This window comes from Elgaria multicarinata, chromosome 2, assembly GCF_023053635.1.
Source record: "Elgaria multicarinata webbii isolate HBS135686 ecotype San Diego chromosome 2, rElgMul1.1.pri, whole genome shotgun sequence".
Taxonomy (NCBI): Eukaryota; Metazoa; Chordata; class Lepidosauria; order Squamata; family Anguidae; genus Elgaria; species Elgaria multicarinata.
In genome coordinates, this window is record NC_086172.1 from 98,236,020 (window position 1) to 98,260,733 (window position 24,714).

At 39.8% G+C, this 24,714-nt stretch overlaps 1 protein-coding gene across 1 annotated transcript in view; it reads right to left on the minus strand.

Moving 5' to 3' along the window:
* GALNT18 (polypeptide N-acetylgalactosaminyltransferase 18) overlaps nt 1-24,714 on the minus strand; it is a 349,029-nt gene that overhangs the window by 54,372 nt on the left and 269,943 nt on the right. Inside the window, exons 7-9 of the mRNA XM_063117285.1 lie at nt 16,048-16,233; nt 13,016-13,153; nt 9,167-9,262 (exon numbers count right to left, since the gene is read on the minus strand). Coding sequence (XP_062973355.1) covers nt 9,167-9,262; nt 13,016-13,153; nt 16,048-16,233 — 420 coding nt within the window. The remainder of the gene's footprint in view (nt 1-9,166; nt 9,263-13,015; nt 13,154-16,047; nt 16,234-24,714) is intronic.

Here is a 24,714-nt window from a genome sequence, read left to right on the forward strand (position 1 = left end):
ACACATGAATAGAGCTATAACATTACAGAGCTAATGCAAGTTCACGGCTAAAAGAGAAAATGATTATCTGGTGAATGATTTGAATTAAAAGTCCATTCATTTAATCAGCTTCTGAATATTTGAATAAGTCACAACTTCATTACACTGGTAATCTGAGGGCCAAAGAAAATGATGTAGGAGTGGTAACATTTGTTATTTTACTAAATGGAATTACAGTGGATGTGAATTTGACTAGAGTAGGCAGTTTATGTGCTCTTCTCTCTCTCTCTCTCTCTCTCTCTCTCCCACGCACACATACACACGGAGCATGAACCCCAGATCTTTATTTCCTTGATTTTGATCAGGCAAAGGGTCAAACACCCCATGTTCTCGCTTACTAATCTGATTAAATTCACCCATGGCTCCATTTCAGTAAAAATAACAGCACAAAGCAATAGCTCTGTACGTCAGCCTCTTCCAACCTTGTGCCCTCCACATGTGTTGTATTACAACACCCATTATCCCCAAAATGTCATGACCGTTGATGGGTATTGTAGTCCACACATCTGGAGAACACCAGATTGGGGAAGGCAGCTGTAAGTCATTCAATAAAACCATGCATTTTACAGCATGTGATAATATAACTATATCTTAACTATGTTCAAATATGTTCAAAATATTTACAAATTTTATCCTGGCAATGAATCGTTATAGCATAGCTACATTCATTGTTTCAGTAGTCAATATAGTAATTCTGTATTTATGCGAAAGGCTAAGTAAGGAACACACATGATACACAAGCCTAAAGCCATTTAAAAGTAGAGCTGAATGCAAATTTCTCAGGAGACATTTTTCTCCTCAGCCCACTAGGAAAAAAGAAGGTCAATTTGTGAATGGGAGATTTCCACTAACCCCCTCGAACGCCCCTAAATAATACTGCAAAATGGTGACCAGGCTACCAGCACAGCTGCTGTTGTTGGCAGTTGCAAAAGCAACAGGAAAAAATAAAAAGAGGAAAACAAGGGAAAGAAAGGAAAAAAGAAAGAAGCGTTGCCACTGCCACCCCTAAGAAAACTGCAAGAAATGTCCTCTTCCTGGAAAAAATTGTGGACATGGCCCCTCAATTTCTCTTTCAACAAATAAGGTGGAGACATTTGGGAGGTCATTTCTGCAGAGCTCTAATTAAAAGAGCATCAGAAAGTATGTGGGATAGGACTAGGGGCACATAAATTGAAGTTTGGACTGAAGTTCATTGTGAATCAGAAACAACATAGTACAGTTTTTATGTTTATGCGCTTTAAAGATAGAAAAACAAAGAAATGGCCCAGTGGCCAGGCTATGGTAAACAGTCAGGCTCAAAATGCTCCCTCCTCCCTCACAATCCCCTTTCCTTTTGTGTCATATTTTTTTTAGAATGTAAGCCTGTGGGTTGAGACTGTCTTAAGAAATAGTTTTGTAAGCCGCCTTGAGAGCCTTTTTGGCTAAAGGGCGGGATAAAAGTACTATAATAAATAAATAAATAACTACAAATAGATTATAGCTTTAGCATATATACATAGGATATTTTTAGAGTCAGGAGAAATATTCCCATGGAGTGTAACTGGACTGAATTCAACTCAGAACAATCTTGATCAAGGCTATCCAACACTAACTTCCATCTGCCTCAGTCATAATGGCCAGTGACCAGTAATGCTGGGAGTTGTAGTCCAAAACAACTAGAGGACACCCTGTTGAGAAAGGCTGCTATAATTGCTCCTCTATAGAGTAGCCTAGTAGTTTACAGAAACTTGGCTCCTGTTGAAATTATTCTTTTATTTTATATATGACAAAACACTTCAGTAAATGGAACAGGAAAAAAAATGCAAAGAAATTTAGAGGAAAAACCAGCAAATTAAGTACAGCCTAATGCGGTTAGCCCCAAGAGAAAGCAGACTTCAAAAATCATGTTTGTTCCTCATGTTGTTCCTCACACTCCTTAATTACTGCTCAAAACAGTTTTAAGAAAATAAACAGCTTCATAGACATGTACTTCATTACTGATGGTGTAATGAGGAAGCATATGATGTGAGAGATCAAAACACAAGGCTAGAACCTTCATCAAACACACTTTTGTGTATGCCATTTTTTCCAGTGTTTTGCAAGAGTCCAGGGACCTTTTCTATCCGATGCCAAATGAGCCAGCCAGCGAGGATGTGTCACAAGAGAGAGAGAAATCTCTCGCTAGCACCTCATGAAACAAACCAGTGTAGCTTAGCCAAACACCTTCCCCGCTCTGTTTGAAGTATCCAGAAATTACTAATTCCTACAAAAACACATTTTCAAAGGCATTTAGATATTTATTTATTTTGCCTCCCCCTCAAGCGATCGCTTGTCTGTGTCCAAAAAGGTGGTTTTATTCTCTCGAGTGTTGTTGAAGTATGAGATTGGATGGCCAACTGTAGCAACCTGGTTGATTTGATTAGCTACTCATGCACTGAAACTGTTATGACTTCAGGAAACAAAGACTGTCTTGGCACAGATGAGTTCCTTTTTAGCCTCAAGCAGCCCTCAGTGACGACGTTTTGCCCAGCAGAATTCATTTAAGGATACCATAAATGTCACCGTCATCTCTGTATCAGAGAGAGCTGAAGGTCAGAGTTGACATTACATCAATGGCAGTTCATTTGTTGCTCCACTTATTTTTCTTTTTCGCTTTAAATGTCCTTAGAAGGAGCTGGCTTTCTTTTAAAACCCACAGAACAAATCACATTGGGGGAAAAAAATCCTATGTTAAAACTAGAATATCAAGATGGCCTCCAGCAGATACAAAACCAGAGAATGAAAAGTATTCCCTGATAAAAATCAGTCACTTGGGATTACTATGGCCTATTGTCTGTACATAGAAAAAGACTTTTTCCTAGTAAAAACCATGCATACAACCCCAACTCAACAAGCCACTGAGACCTGGAAGCTTCAAAAAAGGTCTGCATTTTTCTTTCTCCAAACAACCAGTTGCCACTGGTTGTTTGGAGAAAGAAAAATGCATCTAGCTTTGTCATGGCCATTGGATATTGGTCTCCACTAATGCTGTGCTGAAAATTTCGATTATTCAATTTTTGGCATTTTATGAGGATTTTCTTCTTGAGAAGGGGGAAAGGGTTTCCGCATACCTTTTTAAAGTGTAGCCTATTCCTGAGGGGTCTTCTTTCTATTTTTTTTTTAAAAAAACACCCCTGGCACTTGCAAGAGCCCAGGAGTTCTTCCTGAATACCCTATTGGAGAGGGCAAGGTCACAACATCTCCATTAGGCATTCAGGGAGAACTGCTGGGCTCCTCCAAAGGCTGGGAGTCGGGTTTTTTTAAAAAATAAATAAATAAATAAAAAATAGAAAGAATACCCCCTCAACAACTGGGTACAATTTTAAAAAGTTATGTGTAAACACTGTACCCTTCCCCCAAAAGAAAATTCTCCAAAAAATTTCCCCTCCCTGCAAAAGAGACAGGGCGGGGGGAAGCCTTTGTTTGCACACACAGACAGAGCTACGAGCACAGAGGAGGAGATATGATCATGGACCTTCCCCTCCCACCCTTCTTAGCTGTCACAGAAAGCTTTGTGATTGCTTCTCTTTCCAAGGTGCCAACAGTGACCTCAGAACAGATTGGAGGTGGGAGGGAGTGTGATGTTGCCAGGGAAGGGAGGGGAGGGGAAAGTTTAGCAATGGATCTGCAAGTCTGTTCATCTGTCTTTGCCCACTGGAAGTAGGGAAGCTGTATCTTGGAGCCCTCTGTCTATCAAGAGAACAATGCATAAGATTGCACTCTAAATCAATGATACTTGAGCTGAAATCAATGATACTTTAGCTGGATTACGACCAATGTAAGGAAGAGAAAGCAGAGAATCTTTCGGTAGAAAAGATCTTGACTCAGTATTTTGTCATAGGATGTGCAAATATCTTGGTGTTTTGCAAGCATTTTGTTAGTGCAAGTGATCAGGTGTACAGAATTTGGGAGCAGCATTTGGGGGTTAAAATACAGAAAAGCTGACAAAATTTAATCTGCAGTTGAATTTCACGCACACAAAAATACCCACCAAGACTAGCACATCTCTTAATAGGAAATACAGAGGAAAGATTCAAGCCAGGAACTGAGAGTAAGTATCCTAAGTAATCTTTCTTCTCTTACATGTCACCATCTATTGAGAAACCCAACTTTCCATTCAATTAAATTCATTCTTGTAATTTTGATTCTATAAATACTTGCCCTACAAAATAAAAAAATGTCCTCAGTAGCAGGAAAAGGAAAAGGCATAATGGTACAAAGAATAAAATATCCGGCTTCCCAGTGCTAGAACTTGTATGTGGTTTCCACCCAGAGCTAATTAATTTTGAAAACTAGGGGATAAAGAGAAGCAACCTTTTGAATGTACTTCCTTTTCAGTATCATATTTCCATAAATCCTAGATAATTGCAAAATGATACTCGAATTCACAACAAAATTCTAGACACTGGCAACCCATGCTGGATTACAAGGAATTTAAATAGCTACTTGATATTTTATGGGTCATGCACACTATCAGACAATTTAACATTTGGGTCACACAGTTTGCACAATGTACAGACACCACAATTATGTAAAATGTTCATCTGCCTTTTCCCAAATATTCTTCCCAATGCATCTCTCTCTGAAAAGTACCGTTTGTCAGCTCTGTAATTTCACAAGCAGATTTTAATCTATTTAGTATAGTTTTGAATATCGTTATGAGGCATTTGCTGGAAACCAAAAACTAAGAGATGGGACCAAGACCTCATGCATATTAAGTGAAGCACAGAAGACTTGCACATGATTAAAACTAGCTTTGGTCATAGATCACTAGGTCATAGGTCTATTACAAGACATGCAGTCTTGACTTCTATGAATGGAGCTTTCTTCTGAGCTCAAAAAAACAAAAACAAAAACCTGAATGGCGAATGAGCCGAGCATGTGCTGGAACCAACCTTACATCCCTGTGGTTCTCAGATATAGTCAGGGCCTGGTATTTTTACTGTTCTCTATTTGCATCCAGAGCCTTTGGGTATGGGAATCGGAGAGTAGTGTGTCCAAATGATGTCCCTGGAGTGGGCTAGGACTTCATAGCCCATGTCTGTGTAGTACAATCAGGCTACAGCTGGTTACCACAAGCATGGAATTAGGGGGTGTAGTGGGGCCCAGGATGTACTCAGGCTGTGCTAAATTTCTGCCACACCAACTTCAGTGACCCACTCCAGAGTTTTGGTGAGGAATGGCTCTATGCTGCAAGCACTCTAACCCAGGAAAAGGGAAAGAGAATGTCCTCCCCCTTCCTGCACCAGGGGCCTCAATTATTTCTGGAGGGGTCTGGAACCTGCAAGAAAGGAACAGCTTCTAGGACCATTCTTAAAATGCTTTTACCCCCACCAGCTCAGAGCACATGAAGAGCCACAACACAACACCAATCTGTGAGGGAAAAGATATCCTGGACTGCTTTTCCTTAACAGACAAGCAACCCAGAGTAGCCTTTACACACAGCACCTGGGAAAAAGTCAAGATGAAACAGCTTGCATGGAGATATAGCCAGAAGCAAATGATACATCAATGACAGCACTTTCCCCACCTGCCTTAGCTGTAGAAAATGCTGTGGCTCTAATATCCATGTACAGTCTTGTTTACAAGCACTTTCCCCAAATTAGTATCTACTAGCGGATGGCCCATCTGCTCATGTGCAGAGGGGAAAGTGTGGCATAAAGTGGCCTCCTAATAATCAATGAAGTGATTCAATACATTTTAAAGGTACAGAAAGTTCCCAGCAATTAGTATCAGCAGGCAAATATGTAGGAAAGGGGAAAAAACCCTCCACAAGTCAGGTGGGTAGCATATTATAGTATTCTATCTTAATGAAGAGGCAGAAGCAGTGGAGGCTGGTGGCTCCAATTTCAGTGGAAGTGTGGATCCATTCTAGGTTTCAGTCAGAACCAGCCATAACCGCCCAGAGAGCTTCGGCTATTGGGCAGTATAGAAATGTAATTAATAAATAAAATAACTCTAAAGGAGCTACCCAAAGTGCTGGAACCTATTTTGGGGATGGGATTCAGCAAATTGGATAGCTACTTTAGAGTTCTGGCTGGTTCTGACTGAAACCAGAGCAGATTCACATCCCCACTGAAATTGGAGCCACCAACCTCCACTGGGCAAACTTTTGACTTCCCTACATAAGCAAAACCACATTAAAGTACATTTTAAATAAAGTGCTAACTCTGGTCATGAGATTTCTTTGGACAATGCCATATCCCTATTCAGCCTATATCAGGTCTAATAATCAATGAGTTTACCCCCTCCACTAGCCTTCCCCAACTTGGTGCTTTCCAGATATGTTGGATTACAACTTCATAATTCCATAACGGGAATTGCAATCCAACACCTCTGGAAGACACCAGATTGAAGACACCTGCCCAACACCAGCACTGTCCCATCATTTCATGAACCTGGGTGAATTGCCAAAGGGGATCTTTCTTGGTGTATGCCTATTCCTTACCCCACAGCAAATATATGAACATAAGAAGAGCCATCCTGGATCAGACCAAGGGTCCATCTAGTCCAGCACTCTCTTCACACACTGGCTAACCAGCCATCGGCCAGGGATGAACAAGCAGGACATGGTGCAACAGCACCCTCCCACCCATGTTCCCCAGCAACTGGTGCACACAGGCTTATTGCCTCGAATACTGGAGATAGCACACAACCATCACGGCTAGTAGCCATTGATAGCCTTGGCCTCCAGGAATTCATCCAACCCCCTTTTAAAGACATCCAGATTGGTGGCCATCACTACACTTTGTGGTAGTGAGTTCCATAATTTAACTATGCACTGTTTGTCCTGGATCTCCCACCAATCAGTTTCATGGGATGACCCTGGGTTATATCCTCCCCAGCAGCAAGACTTTCCTTCTTATTCATTATGTGCTACAAGTAGTCTAGCACATTGTGCTACAGGTAGTGTATGAGACTAGTAAGAGTATGGAGCTAAGCCTCCACCACGGAAAAGACTTTATAGTACTGGGCTGTAAGGTATTTTAGCAGTGTCTCATTGAGACTGCTAAAACTCGCTTCCAAAATAGTTCTGTCAAATGCAAAATGATGCTAATTGGGAGGAAGCTTTTTGTGCGCCTCTATACTATAATTAACATTTTCCGATTTGAATTTGCAACAGTATATTTCCAGCACTGGTGCCGCAGATGAATGATACATCAAAACACAGTTATAGAAAATTCCCAGAAGGTGAAGAATAATGACTCTTGGTAACTTGCGAATAACACAGGAGGGAGTTCATTACTTGGAGAATACTGAGGGTCGTTTTTTAAAGCTTGTATAGGCAACTGCTGGTTATCAGTATAATTATGTGCATTAGGGGAGAGGGGAGGGTATGTCCCAGCCTGTTCAATGTGTAAGCAGGATAGATGAGGCTCTCTAATATTTTTCTCTTCGTTATACATAATTTACTCAAGCATGTCTCCGCCAGTGTGATCAATATTAAAGGCAGGCGGCAAGAGAAGACAAACTTGACTAGAGGTGAAAATATAAGACACACAGCTTCTCATGGACTACAAAATCTAAGGAAGAATAGAACCACATTTGCAGCATCTTTCATTGAAAAGAAAGGTCACTTTTCCCTCTTTTGAAACTCATTTGTTTCTGGCTGATCAAATAATGCAATCCTCCTTCGCAGACTAATCAAGTAATGCAATTGGCAGATGCAGGGACACCATAAAGTTAAAGCCCACAGAAATAAAATGTGATAATCTGTTTGACAAAAGGCTGGCATAAAAAATACAATGGAAGCATTTTCCCCAAGTATTATAACAGACCCCAAGAAAAAGCTATCGTATCTGTATCTTTATTTAATACTTCTTAATAGAAATAAAATCATACAAAATTATTATTATTACTATTATTATTATTATTATTATTATTATTATTTAAAACTTCTGAAAGCAGCTTATAAATGATGTGTGTGTGTTTGTGTGTATAATCATATACATATATTTTACCTAATGTCACATATTCTAAAGATAAGAGGAAGGTGATAACTACGTAATATAACTACATGTACATCACAGATTACATCAAGGAGGTTGTAATAGCACACCCCTATTGCAATTGCCTTGTCCATGCTTCCTCTTGCATTTAAATTGTTATACATGATTTAACAATTCCCATGGGATTACCAACTGCTAAGAAATGCGCTGCTCATATTCCTTCTAGAAGTTCTAAATTCTTTTCATCTCAATGGGTCACATGCAGAATCAGTTCTCAGACAGCTGCTTCCATGGCATCTCTAGCAAGTGGCTCAGAAGGAGATGTGTGACTACAGCTATGCTAAGTGGTGCCCTCTTGTTATTATAACATCAGTGGTGCAGCTATCTGAAAACAGAGCTATTGTTCCTTTGAATCTCCTTCCTTCCAGCCCAATGTTTACCTTGTGGCTTCTTCAGAATTTTCTATATCAAGATAGTCCTTTACATAACTCAGGTAAGTGAGCACTAGAATACGGTTATCACACCAGTGCAGGGATCGGTGTACCTGATCCTATGCAATGTTTCTGCAGAAAAGCATAATAGTAAACAATGGGATCTCTGTTTGGGTTTGGAACTTTGCTGTTTTTTGTTTTGTTTTTTGAAGAGTGGAAAGAACTACAGCACCTCATTTATTTAATATAAACTAGAACATATTTATTGGAAGGAGTGTGCATTTTTTTTAAAAAAAATGACCTCAAGGATTTTACAAATGCTTTTAAAAAAACAAATTCCTGGAATTCAGAAGCATAGCAGTACAAGAAACAAAATAAATGGCCTTGAATACCTCCCTGTTGCATTCACATTAGGGATCCTGTTTAAAAAGATCAATAATAAAGGTCTATGCCAACAATTCCTGGTAAATGTACTTCTCTTTCATTCTTTTGTTCAGATTCTTCCAGAGTGAATAAGCAAGGCTTCTGGACAAGGCACTAATTAAGAGACCAGTGATTCTCAATATCATGGCACAAATAATGTTCCCATTTGCCATAAAATATCTAATAAACCGTCTAGGGAGGAATTGTAAAAGGAAAAAAAAAAGCCCTTTGTCAGTTACAATATGGTTCCTCCCACACATCCTACTAACAGCAGCAGCAAGATAGAAAAGCATTAGTCTCACTAACCTGTGGTGTCATTCCATGGCAGATATACATGATTGGAATATTTTCTGTGTCTGGACCCTGATCAAGGCACAAATCACTTTTCAGGGAATTCTGCAGCTAGAGAATACAAAGAGGGAGAAAAATAGAGGTAGAAAGAGAGAATGCAAATAACCTGTTAAAGGAGGACAAGTATTATATCTGATTACAGCTATATGTGTAATAAAACTTTAAGTACTGATTACTCTGTTCTTGGTTTGGGCATCTTTTTGAGCAAAAGTGCCTTTATCTTCAAGAGGAATTGGGGCCTTTTAGTTAAGGGTCAAGAATTACTGGGAAGGGCCGAAGGTACATCACCCAGTCTTGGATCCTGAGATAGGTTATATTTAGGAAGTTCACAGAAGGAAAGCTTCCAGCCATGCCTCCCCACTGCAGTCTGCTGTGCCATCCAATAAAGCCTCTATGGAGGGTTGGTGTACTGCCTGAACAATGGCCCCATTCAGAAGACACCTTAAACCACAGCTTTAACCATGATGGTTAAGCCAGAAAGCCGGGGCTGTGTTCAGAAGACATCTTAAACCACGGCTTTAACCACAGTGGTTAAGCCAGAAAACCTTATTCACCTTGGTTAAAGCCGTGGTTTATGAATGGGGCCACCGTCAGATGGGGCATTGTAGACTATTGAAGGCAGTCAAAATTGTCTTATATGCTAAAATAACTTTCCCATCTACTTTCCACCATCCCACATTATTCAGTAGGGCCTTTAGAGAGACTTTTTGGAGTGGAGGGGAACACAGGTGATTTTAGGAGAGAATGGGATAGGAAATTTTATTTCTGTGAATGTCCTTAAATTATTTTAGGATTGATGCCATAGTCTGTGTGCAAAAGGATCCAAGTTTAATCTCTGGAACCCTCAGGTACGTAACAACATACTAAGAACAGCCTGCTGAATCAGTCCAAAGGCCAGTATCCTGTTCTCCACAATGGTCAGCCAGATGCCTTTTGGGAAGTCTACAAGCATGGAGGCAATTGCCTTCTCCCACTGTTGTTTCTCAGCAGCTGTTATTCAGAGGCATGCAGTCTATGTATCCATGGATAGCCTTATCTTCGAAGAGCACCAGTGAGAGGCCCTCGAAATTTTCCAAAGACTATTCTGGTAAATCTAGAGCATAGGCCACATAAAGCGATTTTATAAAAGCAGGGCATACCATGTGGCAGAAATACAAATGGATAGAAGATAAACAGCAGCATTCACTACTGATCTTTACTGTGTCAAGACAATTTCATGTCTTGCACAGTACCCTTTAGTATTTCAGCTTTCCTTTAGAACTGCTATGAAAAACCTGGCACTGTTGATACCTTTGCAGGGCTGATCTGAGCTTTTAATTCATGCCTGTCAAATAAATGTTGGATTAATCCAACAAGTGTGTGACAGAAAACTCAGTTATTCCACTGGCGTATTTTGATTTCCCCCCCCCCCATTGATATCTATGATCAAAGAGTCCATAGGCATCATTCCTAACAATAAGAACTCTTTCCTATTAAGTGGGAAATCTATTCAATTTTTAAGAGATTCTGGGGCAACTTCACATACCTGTTATTTAAAAAAAGAAGCCATCTTGTAAAAAAAATTGAGTTATTGTGGCTGGTGGCCATCTCAGTTGGCAATCACAAGCACACATTTGTTTGGAAGTAAGTCCAATTATAATGCAATGAGACTTACTTTTGATTAGGGTCAGGCTATTATCCTAAGAACAACAATTATTTTTAAAAATTAATTTTAATTGGAGGGCCTTTCTACCTGCTAAAACATACTAGTGACACCTTTCTCATATTTTTTAATGTTAATATATCTCCTGTCTGTTCCTTATGTGTTCATTGAGTGAGGAAATTGTGAAGTATAAGCAGAGACTCTTTTTTTTTTTTTGAATTCCATGGGAAAAATTTACTCTGTGGAATACAATGACCTTTACACAGAATTTGAATGCACAGATGTTAAAGTTATCAAGCATGAACTCACAGAGGAGTTACTAGGCTGAAGATCTAGGTCTTTCTTTTTTTAAGACAATATGATTTTGAATATCCAGAGTTAGGTTTCAGCCTTTTCTGGATGGGATTGCACTCTCCTTGAAGGATCAGATTAGACATCTGGGGATGTTTGTGAACATAGCTTTGCTCCTGGATTATGGGGGTGCTTGTTGACAGGAGTGGTTTTAGATAGATTTCTTTGGTGTGCCAATTGTGCTCTTTGCTATAGAAAGCAGATCGGGGAACTGACACATTTGACATGCTAACCTGCATGCTACATTAAACGTTTAGCATATAGTTGATCTTAACTGTTACATTTGTGTAAGCATCTGGGTCCCAGTCCAGATTTAGATCCCTGAATGCAGGTTAAGCTTTCCCACCCAGCCATTTCTTTTCTTTAAATTCACCTTCCACTCACAGCAAAAGGAAAAGTTATGATCAACCACACGCTACACATTTAACGTAGCATGTAGTTTAGCTCTTGATCACATTGAGATTAGATCCCTGCATGGGGCTGCCTCTGAAAGGCGTTTAGGAAATTCTGCTAATGCAAAATGCAGCAGCCAGAGTATTGTCTGGGGTTTGCTTCTCACAACATATTATTCCAGTTTTGTTCAATTGGCATTGGCATTTCCAGGCTCAACTCAATATGGTGGTTATTACTTGCGTCACCCTAATTGGTTTGGTACAAGGTCATTTGAAAGACCGCACTAACCTGCCAAATATTGCAGTTATCAATTGAGGCCATGCTTCTTGACCCCTTGCCATTGAAGGTACAGCTGGCTAAGATGCAAGCTAGCTGGGCACCCAGATCATGGAATTCCCTCCCCTGGGAAATTTGATTGACTCTCTTAGTGATTTTCTGGCAAACTATAAAAAACATTTTCATTTCACCAAACCTTTGATTTGAAGCTTTTCTTCCATGTGCTATGAATGTATGTTAACTGAAGTCAGTATTTTTTAAGCTTCCTGTTTTTAATTGTATTATCGTATTATATTATATTTTTTAAAATAAATCTTAAAATAAAGGATTGAGATATTAAACAAATCTCTCCAAATATGAAATGGAAGGTATTAGTACATTCAATTAGTCTTGCAGATATTTTTGCAAAAACTTTTACTAGTCTGCTTGCACATGCATACCTTTGTGGTTTAAAAATAGGCAAAGGAAGGACCAACTCATTTAATGCTTCTCTGCCTGCTACCCTGAAGGAAAAAAAAATCTTACTTGCTAGTGTCTATATAACAAACCTCTATTTGCTGACACAACATTTCTAATGAGCACATTCTGAAAATTCAATCATGTTTTCTCTTCAGAGGGGGTCCAATAAAGCGCAACATAAATGGAGATAATACAACTGATTTTGTATATGTAAGTTAGATTAACACCATTAACCTGTGTCGGGGTAGGCAAACTGGTGGTCTCCAGATGTTTTGGACTACAATTCCCATAAAGCCTAGTCAGAATGGCCAATGGCCAGGGATTATGGGAGTTGTAGTCCAAAATATCCGAAGGCCACCAGGTTGTGCTATATGAACTAATCTTTAGCCAGTCAGTTTGTCCTGAGGCTTTTAGCTACTCATTTTTTTTAATCTTAGCTTTGTATTGTATTTTTATCATATTGGCTTTTATATTTGCTTCCGTATTTGCATCATGTTGGTTTTGAACTGTTGGGTTTTTCAGTCTTTTGCTTCCATTGTATTGTATTATTGTTCAATTTTAAAATAATTGTATGATGTATAATTGTATAGGTATCTTATGAATGCAAATAATAACTAAGTAATAAAATATCGCCATTACTATCTTACTATGAATTATCAAGGTAAATACAACAGGATTCTTACCACCCCATAGGCAACAGTGTCTGAGTACATTCTCATTTCCGGATACACGCTGACAAGATACCACCTAAAGGTTTTGCACTGCAGCTTTTTCCTCAAGGCTTTCCTCTCAGAAATATCACCAATGTCGATTCCAGAATCCTGTGAACATGGGGCAGAAAACAGGTCAGAAATATAAGAGCCATTCTTTCCCACTCTCAGACTTTTATTTTACCATTCCCTGCACTGATTTGTACAGTTCAGTGAAAAACAGCAACATATGCACTAATGTGTGATTCACATATTTAGCTTCCAGAAATCTATAGATATTTCATTAAAAACTGGTAGATTTGTGAGTGTACTGAAAGATAAAAATCACCATCTTTTCGGGGCTTGTTCCAGAGTCCTTCCCAATCAATAGGCTTCAATGAATTTTCAATCAAATTCCATGGAAATAATTTCTTTAAATCAATTCCCAGATTCCAAAGCAAATTATACTAAGCCACCTTTAGAGTCATTTTTGAGAAGAAAGTCAGGATATAAATCAAATAAATAAATAAATAAAATAGCAAGTTGTCCTAGAAATCATCTTTCTGTTGGCAAAGCCATAGCCTAGTTTATGGATTCTACTTGCTGGCAATTATGATGTCTGGGTTTCTTGTTTCACTGCAAAGATGAGAAATTCTGCTCATCTTTTCAATTGTTGGCCAACCCCCACCACCCCTTTTTTTTAAGTTGATTTAAACATTTCAGTGACCGTGTTTGTTAAATACATTTGAAAATCTCCCCCCCCTCCTCACTCTTTTTATCACATTTGCTAAGCCTTGGCTAGGGTAACACAGTTTTGTGGAGTTCAAGATACATGAGTTCCATAAAGAGCCTGTAAGTGGAGATCAATAAATTATCGCATTATAGCTATGCAGGAGAGATTTCTAGAGAGGCATCTAAATGCAAATTCGAAACCAGTATTTGACAGAAAGTAAAATGAGACATTTTTACTGTAGATTATGCCCTTACACACAGCTCAAAACACTCAAACAAAATACAGAATAAATAAACTTTACATAAAAAACATTACTGTTTAGTAGATTAAAGAGAGAGCCTTGTTCAGGTAATAAATGCCTACAATGTTTCTAACCTCCCAGGAAAAGGATCACTTTTGGGGTTTTTTTTTGGTCTGTAGTGACTTGTAGAAAATTGCTGTTGCACAAGAATGTTTGCCATGTGGGCTCAATGTTGATGGTCCTACGGGAGCATGAGCAATAGGGAAGAGGGAGGCAGAATGGTAGTGTATGGTCATGAGATTGAGAATGGTATATCCTTACTCAATGGAAGCTTCTGCATGGTGGCTGCTTTATGCGGCCTCACATTCTTTGGAAATGAAAAATTGTTTCACATGGGTATTTTATAGAATAACACTAGGATTTGGTAAATGTGATCATAACATATGAATTGAAAAAAACTAACATCTTCCCACATAATTAATAGTCATTGGGCATAATAATACTTTACAATGATGCAATATCATGTCTTGCATTCAAGTAAACCAAATAGAACATTATCATCTATCACAGAGAGTTAGGGGATGCAACTGGTAAAATTGTAGAAATTACAATTGTTACTTCAATTTAATCTTGCATTTTCTCACCCAGGCCTAATCTACACCTACAGCCCTTTCACAAATGAGGAGGGGTGGTTGTGAGTTTTTCCGCTTCCTGGATCACACATGAGTGAAGTTTCCTGCATTTTCAAGAATGCCATTGCGGGAGGATGTGTGCCCCATGAAGGTGCTTTTGCATGCGGATCACGAGAATTGGGCAGGGATAGGCAGATTACGTGGCTACGGGGATATTTTTGACTCGTCAGAGATGCGCATGAACCCAAATGCACAGCTACACCTGGTGTGGATAGGGAGTCCATCGAATGTGTGATGCTGCACAGATATGTTTGTGTTAAAAAACCCACAGACATTCAGCGATGAAACTCGCCGATACCCATGCATTGGCTATTCACTGATCCCAGAACTCACGGCGAACTGCAACGACCTCGCAAAGGGGGACACGCCAGCTGTGGACTTTGGGACTATAGCGAAAGAGGGGGGAGACGTTACAAAACCAGTCAGCAAAATCCCACAACAACTGAGTGGTGGAGCCAAGATCACAGCAGGACCAGCTGTGCATCATGTGGCCTGGTAGGGACGACTTCAATATTATACTGTAATAAACAGCTGGTGTAAACACGGCCACAGACTTCTAACCTGCCTTCCTTTCTAAGGTGCAAAAGTGCATGTTGCTCGGTTTTGTTGATTTTTGTTTTACCCTTGCCCAATATATATCCCAAAGCAGAGTAAGACGCTGCAACAATTTCATAGTCAAGGTCCTTTTAAGTGTACAATCAAGTTCTGATTGATTGATTCAAATAAGAACTGCCCTGCCAAGAGGCTGGGAAGACTTCAGGGCTGGTGAGAGAAGAGAACTGGGGGAGAGGACTGCTCTACCATCCACAGCAGCCTCAGTCTTTCAAAACATGCAGGAAATCCTATCCAAATGGAAGGAGCACCCAGCAGGAAAGCCAAACAGGGTCAAGGTACACTAGAGAGTGCCACCTGCAACGTGCGCGCATGTGCGCACACACACACCTGACACACAGATGCCAAGTGAGAATGATGGAAACCAAAGATAGTTTATTTTCAAGCAATGTCTGGTGTCCCTTACCCTTGCCTTGCCTGGGGTGCAACTGCACTTTGCTTTTGCAATTGTGCTTTTCTTGTTTCTTTTCTTTGGATGGGTTTAATACATACAACATACAACATAATACATACAACAACCCGGACAGTTTCCAACTGATGATCCTCCTGGAACTTGATGAGCTCCATCTTCACTGGGCTACTTGTTCTTCACAATAGGCTCCTCAACTTGGAGAACTTTCGTCCAATGGTTATTTTGGGTTCCAAGAGAGAGACTCTCTATGAGAACATGTGGGGGACCACCTCAAGAACTTGATGGAGAATTGGAACTAAGGTTTTATGACCACATCAGTGTTCATTAACAACCTACCTCTTGGGGTATATTCCATGCCATGTAAACATGGCTTTTAAATTCATCCATCCAGACCTCAGCCACTCTTAGTGCATTTCTTCGGACATGAGTAGTCAGGTCTTCTGTATATGGCTTATGGGCTCGTTCGATATGGGCAATCCTAGAGCAAGGCAGAACTTCAACACTACCACCACACTGCCATACCTAGAAAAAAATAAACGGCCAATTTAGGTAACTCTGTTACAGCTAACATCTCAACATTTTCATTATGTTTTTGGCTTTCAAAATGTACAAGGAAACTCTTCTAGGTTTATAATAGACTATATTTCATTGTGTGAAAAGCATGCTATGGTTATTTTGTTAATCCCACAATATCTTGCAGTGTTTCTGTTTTATTATAATAGATCTAACCCTGATTCTCATTGGAAAAGTTAAACCAATGCCTAGACATTTACAGTGTCCATGCATACACTGCAGAATACAAATAATTTCCTTCTTTTAGCTATTCAGTCTTACCCTATGCATGTTTACTTGGGAGTGAGTCCAAAGGAGTTAAATAAGATTTACTATCTAGAAAGTTTGTTTAGGATTGCAGTAGATGCCATCCTGATGAGAACAGGAGTGGTGAAGTGGCATGTCTCCACACTCCATATATGCAGTTCTGTGAATTTTAGCATTGCACATGAGTGATTGAACCCTCTTCTGCAAGGACACTGTGCTTCCAGGGTAAAATCAGAAAGTGTGAATATTGAAGTAGATATAATACTCACAATTGGAAACTTTGGGAACAATGACATGCAAGATTGATAGGCCAAGTTTGTACATGGACAGATAGTCAATCAACAGAGGAAGCCTCACTCATCATCTAAGATACCAATTTGATATCTCCCTTTTGAGCTAACTCAGCTGCAACGTGTGTGTAGTATTAGGTAAAAATCAGAGATTAAAGTTGTAATTCTGTACATACATACGAAGGTGTAAACCCCATTCAAATCAATGAGGCTTACTCCTGAACAGATACGCACTGGTTTCCTCTGTGAAACCAACCAACCCACCAGTCAGATGTTCTCACCACTTCCTGAGTATTGTGTTAACAGCCTTGGAGCATAAATTATGAATCTTATTTTATTTTATTTATTTATTTATTACATTTTTATACCACCCAATAGCCGAAGCTCTCTGGGCGGTTCACAAAAATTAAAACCATAATAAAACAACCAACAGGTTAAAAGCACAAATACAAAATACAGTATAAAAAGCACAACCAGGATAAAACCACACAGCAAAATTGATATAAGATTAAAATACAGAGTTAAAACAGTAAAATTTAAATTTAAGTTAAAATTAAGTGTTAAAATACTGAGTGAATAAAAAGGTCTGAGTGAATTGGGCTCTACATTTATGTAATTAAACTGAGCAAACAGAATCATTGTTTGTGGTAGACACTGTGGCATTAGTGTTATGAGACCTTTTCAGAAAATAATTTCCATATGAAAATCATATATATATGAGGTATTCCCCAGACACACCCTGAACGGTTGGTGGAATTTCATGGTGCCCCTCGACAATATGTGATGATAACCCACCCACCTCTTTCCAACCTATGCAGATAGCATGGAAAGTTTTGGGTGCAACTGTGGGTTCAGTTTTAATATTGTTTAATGTGATGTTAATACTGATGAAGGAAGCATTGGCTTTGGCCCCCTACTCCTTTTGGTCCTCCTTTCTTAGCACATTGCTTCCTTAATCTGGTGGTATGAGCTAACAATTTAGTTTCATTCACTACATCAAAATTTCTTAGGAGAGGTATTCTTTTTCAAGCTTCCCCAGTTCTATTGGAGAACTCGGCTTCTATCTTGGAGAATATTTGAGATGCCATTTTTATTCAGCCCCCTAACATGAAACCAGTACAGTAGACCCTCTTATAGGACAAGGAGAGACAAAGCTATCCCATCATACCTCTGTTGACGACACATTAGTCCCCCTGGTTCGTCCATCCCCTATTTGTATACTACAGTATACCAGGAAAGCATTTTGCTCAGAGATCTATTTTATGCATTTAGGCCATTTGGCTTGAACACTCATTTAGGCATTTGGCATCATCTGATGTTAGAAGAATGTGGCATGGATCCAGGATATTTACAAGGCCTTTTCTTGGGCTGTTGCCTAATTACATCCAGCATATGCTGGAAGACAAGAAAGAGCTTTGCTATACATGCTCACCAGATTATGATTACTCCTTTCCCCCTAGAAACCCTCAAAACAAGGACTCAGGTACATTTGAGTCTCAAGGACATCAAACATCTATAGAAATCAGTAGTACAAAATCACAGTCAGTACAATTTTGTGAAGAAGAAGAATTCTTCTTCTTCACAAGAAGAATAATTGTGAACCCATAATTTGTTTTATCACAGTACAAGAATAAATAATTTAGTACGCTTCTGAATTTGGAATTCTGACAGTGCACATGTATGCATGCCTACTCAGAAGTAAGTCCTACTGGATTCAATAGGGCTTATTCTCAAGTAAGTCTGTAAAGGTTTGCAGTCTGAATTACCTGGCTTTGCTTTAGGTGCCAATGCATCAGGAATACTTCTCTGTTGTTGCTGTGTGTGTGTGTGTGTGTGTGTGTGTGTGTGTGAGAGAGAGAGAGAGAGAGAGAGAGAGAGAGAGAGAGAGAGAGAGAGAAAACAGCGCATAAACTGGAATAGAGGTGGCAGTGGATGAACTGCCAAGATGTGGCCTCTGCAAAATTGGGGCAGCAGCTGCCCTCTGGACCTGCTAGCCATCCAGTCACCTTTCATGCAGTGTGCGCGAGGGAACACGAGTGCAAAACCAACCTTGGAGTGAGCCACTCAAGTGAGGAGGTCACCCACCGAGGTCATAGCATAGCACAGAGGGTAGAGGCTGCACCCAATTACCCATCCAGCTATCCCTGTATACCCATATGAGGAAGTCAGGAGGAGGAGGCACCAGCAGCCATACACCAAACATATCTAAGAAATCTTCAAGGAGAATAAGTGTTCCATTTAAACAACAACATTTTGTTTAAAGACAGAAAAAAAGTGCTGCAATTCCCAGCAACCTTTTTGCCCATGGTCTCTGTCTGGCAACTTATGATTTTTTAAAAACTCTTACAGTACAATCCTACTTATGTCTATTCAGAAGGAAGTCAATGGGACTTGGGTGACAAAAGTTTGTATTGTTTTTCTTTGACAACACAGGCATCCCTTGGATTAATGGGATTTGGTTAAACCACGGTGTGTGTGGTGTGAGGAGGGGTGTGGTGCCCTGCAGACACCCCCAATCTATTCCAGATGGTTAGCAAACCCTCTGGAACAGATTTTGGGGGTGCATGAAGAGCTTCAGTGATAACCAGAGGTCTGTGTATGACTGAAAATCTGCTCACATGATGTTAGATGTAGCCCCTTTGAAATTCAGTTCAACTCAACTTTTTCCATTATACATGTGATGTTAATGTAAACCAAGCATATTTATCCTATCAGGTATCCTATTTTATAGAAGAGATTAGAACAAAATATGTGGAAATCCTTGAGATTTCTGGTCAATCACTCCTCAAGCAAGCAGTTCTGGTGTGCACAATATACAGGCAAGATGAGTGATTATAAAAGCCACCATTTCTGCAGACCTCTTCTGTATGCATCAGAGCTCCACAGCTATTGCATTTCACACTACAGTACAAAACAACATGATTTTATGTCAACAGCTTACAACTTTGACTGTTTCAAGAGAATGAACCTGACAGCTATCTGAAATTTAATTAGATGCTTGGTATGATGACCCTTGCTTTCTCTAGCTTTCCACTTGAAGCAGCTGTAGCCTATGTAACCACAAATGATAGTTGTCTATTATACAGACTACTTCATTGCCATTTCCAGAATATGGCAGTAGAGTTGTTCTTTTCTTTGCCCTTTCTATATGCTTCTTGTCATTATGTTACTGAATTGCATTATTCTGTTATTCTCTCAGGCTGATATCAAAGGGAACAGGGTGGCAATTACTTCACCACTCTGGTCACTTTGCCACCTTCCCATTGTTCCATTTGGTTAATTTCATGAAAAGATTTTCCCCTTAATATTTAAAATTTCAAGTTAGCATGCTAAACTACACCACATTTAAGACAGAGGCCTTAGCTAGACCTAGGGTTTATCCCGGGGTCATCCCTGCCTGCTCCCGGGATATCCTGTGTGTCATTTACATGAACAGGGTTGACCCCGGGACGATCCCGGGATAAACCTTAGGTCTAGCTAAGGCCTTAGTCCAATGAAGTGCAAATTGCAACTGTACTATGGAGCTAAACAAAATCTCTAGATTTGAGTACAGCTGGACTTCATAATGTGTTCGAAACAGGAGGTGACATTTAAGGTTCTCCTTTACATTATCTTTGCTTTCATTATTAATTCCAAAATAATTAAAATGAATTAAATTGAAATGAAGTTCGATCTGTTTAAACCATACACGCAAAAACAAACACCTGAGTTAACACATGCTTTAATATCGTTTGTAAACAGCAATTATGCAGTTTCTGAGTAAACTCCAATTACTCAAACCTGTTGGTCTTTCCTTTCTTGTCTAAACACTGTCAGTCTTTGTTCTGTTTCTGAAGACTTATTAATTACACCGCTTCAAGAAGCAGGAATTTGCTTTAAAAAATCTTAAATGTTAAGCAAGAGTTGTCAAGACACGGGCTGATAGAACAAGCTGGTTGCACAGAGCTGAGTCAAAACCCAATCTAATTACTTATAAGGATTAACGTGATTAATGCTTTACAAATATCAGCCTAAATGCATTTGGCATGCTGGGGAAAAAACCAGAAGCACGTGCTTAGGGTTTTCACATACTTAGGACATTGCCCTTGGCTTATTTCATCCTGTAAGATAAAGAAAGTAAAGATTTGTATATAGTCAATTTAAGGGGAAATGCAGTTTTGGGGTTGATGTTTAGACAGAAAAAAAGTGCTGCAATTCTCAGCATTCTCCAGCCAGCAATGCTGGCTGGGGAATGCTGGAAGTTATAGGACTTTTTCTGTCTAAACATGCATAGGATAGCACTTTAAGAGAGTGATCTGTCAACCAGGAAGACCCTGATTCAAACTCCATTTCTGATGTGAGCTGATTAGGCGGCCTTAGGCAACCCTCTATTCTCTAAGCTTTAGGCAACCCACTAAGCCTCCTATGAACATAACAATGTACACAGGATTCTTGTAATGATTATTTAGGTATTAATCCACAGGCAATGCACAGCTCAATAGTATAGCACACATTTTGCATGCAGAAAATCCCAGGTTCAATTTCATGTACATGTCATTAAAAGTAGCCGGGCTCGGAACACCTGTAGGAGACCTTGAAGAGCAACCACTAGTCACAGTGGGCCAACCTTCCACAACCTGGAAAATCCATCAGGTGAGGTAGAAGCTGCAGTAAACAGCTCGGAAAACCCTGGAGTAGGTGTGCAGTGTCATGGCATTGATTATATGACACAGCAGCAATCATGCACCCAAGCCAGGGCTTTCTGCTGAAGCTGCAGAGAAAAAAAGTCTAGGACTTACCCCAATTTTTTTTCTCTGGAGTGAGGCAAGGATGTGCAAGATGACCTCAAGGCTGCCCCTAAGCCTTGCTCCGGAGTTGCAGCAGAGATGTAGCTGGGCAGATGGTGCCCAGGCAGAGGACAGGGGATGTGATCGGCACCAGAAACCCTGTGCTTTCCCTGCAGCGTCAAGATTAGCCACCGTCACCCTGCAGCAGTGGAAGTGTGGGATTTTGGATCATCGCAGTGGCCACCCGCCACTGTAAAGACAGCCCCAGTATCAGCTGAAACTTACCCCAATATCAATTATTCAGCAGGATATTTGGGGCACACACTCTGTAGTATTTCCCCCCACGTTAAAGTGGCAGTCATCCACAGATCAACTAACATATTTCTCTTCCTCTTGCATTATTATTTATTTATTTATTTATTTATATAGCACCATCAGTGTACATGATGCTGTACAGAGTAAAACAGTAAATAGCGAGACCCTGACGCATAGGCTTACATTCTAATATAATAATAATAATAATAATAATAATAATAATAATAATAATAATAAAATTTGTTACCCGCCTCTCCCTCTGGATCCAGGTGGGATACAACACAAAGGCAAAACACCATAAAATACATATAATTGATTAAAACATATAATACTAATACATTATTTAAAAGCAGCACATTATTAAAAGGCATCTTAAAATAATGAATCCTTCCCTCATCTGCATAGACTTACGGCACAATGAAAGATTCCGAACTGGATTTGGAGGATCTGACCACTACCCCCGCATTTCAATTTACCAAAACAGACATTACTTTAAATCTGTATCTATCAGTTATGACGTTTTCCATTTTTATTGTAGAGTAGGTGCAGGGACCCCAATTGGAGTGGAGTGGGATTAAGTTTGGAAAGCCCCCACCCCCAGCACCTACTCTACAGTACAAATGATAAAAGGCATAGCTGCTATAAATGGATTTACAGTAACGTCTGCTTTGTTCCTAAGCCTTTATGAAGGAATTTCCCTTTTGACACAACAAGCCAATTGAATTAAATAGTTTTCTTTATATGTATTTATTTTGAACACACACACACCAGCACCTAATCTATTATTGAGCTAATTCCTTTCAGCTGTATTTAGAAGTATGTTCTTTCACGACAGCAGATCGACAGCTGAAGTCAATTTTTTTCCTTGAAAATATTTATCTTCTCTTTAATCTATGGGTTAGTCTTTGTAGAGACCCTGAATATTTCAGTACATACCAACTGCACTCAGAGTTGTGTGGCATCATGGAAACGGCTTCATACAATCCCAAATGCACAACAGATGTGCAGGAGCTTTCGGAATTCCCATAAAGCTTGTGGCTGCACAATGCAGTTCAGACTTTCCTCATCATTCCAGATGATTAAGTGAGGAAGGAGGACCAGATCTGTGTAATTCATGTCATAGCCTTCACTGAGCCCTCTCAGTCTCACATTGACCAGGTTTGCACAATCAGTGGGAGAAACAGCACAGTATGGGTCATTTCCTGCCCCACTGCACATGCTGCTCATGTATCAGGCATTTGCTAAATTACCCATGCTGCATTGTGGGTTATTGTGTTGTCCATGGGTTGTGAGGCAGGTTAAAAGCCCACCACCACCATACCACACTCCAGGTTTGGATGTCATGGGAAGCTGCAATGTATTTAAGGAAACTATGGGCACACACGGGGGAAACAACCTATCCTTTGTAGTTTCCCTGTTGATTGTGTGAAACCCAGCCATTGACTGGGTTCATACAACACACCAACTCATTGTGTATTGTTGACCAATACAAACCACAATAGGCTAGCGTGTCATCTGGACAGCTTCCTATGGGGTGGGTTAATTTTTTTGAAAAAAAGCCAGGGCAGCAACCAATGGCTTGCTTTACCTACAACGGGTTGGTGTGTCCTCTGAACCTGGAACACTCAATTCATTGTGGGTTGAGGGAAGCAGTGAGTGAATCACCTGGCAAGAGCAGGAAAAACCTCTGTTGCTCTTCCCAATCACAGGTGACCATAGCCTCCCTCACCAGTAGCCGCCCCTCCAATGGTGCCCAAAAGGCACTTTGGAGGCTTTGCCACTGTGCCCTACCTTTTAAAAAATATTTTTCGTGTTTTGGCCATTTGCACAAATTGACTTTTTAAAAAGACATTCTTTTGGCAATTTTTTGCTATAGCAGAATAGTACCAGAGCACCATGAAGAAATTAAATGGAGGGGTCGGGGGAAGCAGCGGACCAGAGCAGGGATGAAATTGACCAAGACACTGACAGAATGGGAAAAGTACTGAAAACATCACATAAAACAGTACCATCCCACTTTTCCCTCCTGATCGGAGCAAAAGACAGGGGGGGGGGGCAGGATACTGGGTGGATGACCGAGATGGAAGCAGGGGGAAAACAAACCACAGCAAGCCCGATCATCTGTTGAGTGCTCAAACCAAGCAGTGAGATTTGTTTGTGGAACAACCCATAGTGTGTAGCTTGTCACCCACAATGGGCTGATGTGTCATGTGAATGTACACATTGAATCAGGTTCCACATTTCATGTCAAATCAAGCCAAGGTATGGAAATGTAGTAACATCAAATTTGGGTTGATCAATTTTTCCAGGCAATCTTCTCATCCCATTTCACCCATCCTTAGATAGAAAGCAAGAAAAGTGCTATTCTAAAATCAAACATGCATTTTAGTGTAGGTACTCCTTTTTGACTTACAGATGTTGGAAATGCATGGATATGTACAAATAGTGCAAGTAAAAACTATTTCTAACCACATATGAAGACTAACATAATGCCCCCACCCAGCAATAAAATCTGAAATGTCTTCTGTAACAGAAATAAACAGCTCTCAGTTAATTTAATGTGGCCCCCAATCTTTAAAACCCATTAATAGTCTCATAATTAATTACTGAATAGGCCTCGCTAAAGCATCATCAATCAAAACGAAATATATGCAAATAATTTTTTGAATATAACATCGGCAGTGTTCTTTGCTCCCACCCTTCCTACTTTTCGTTAATCGCTTCATTATGTACTTTTAACATTATGTTTGTTCAGTAGGGATTAATTTTGCTTTTAGCTTCATGAACCATAAAGCTTCTACAATGCATTGTTA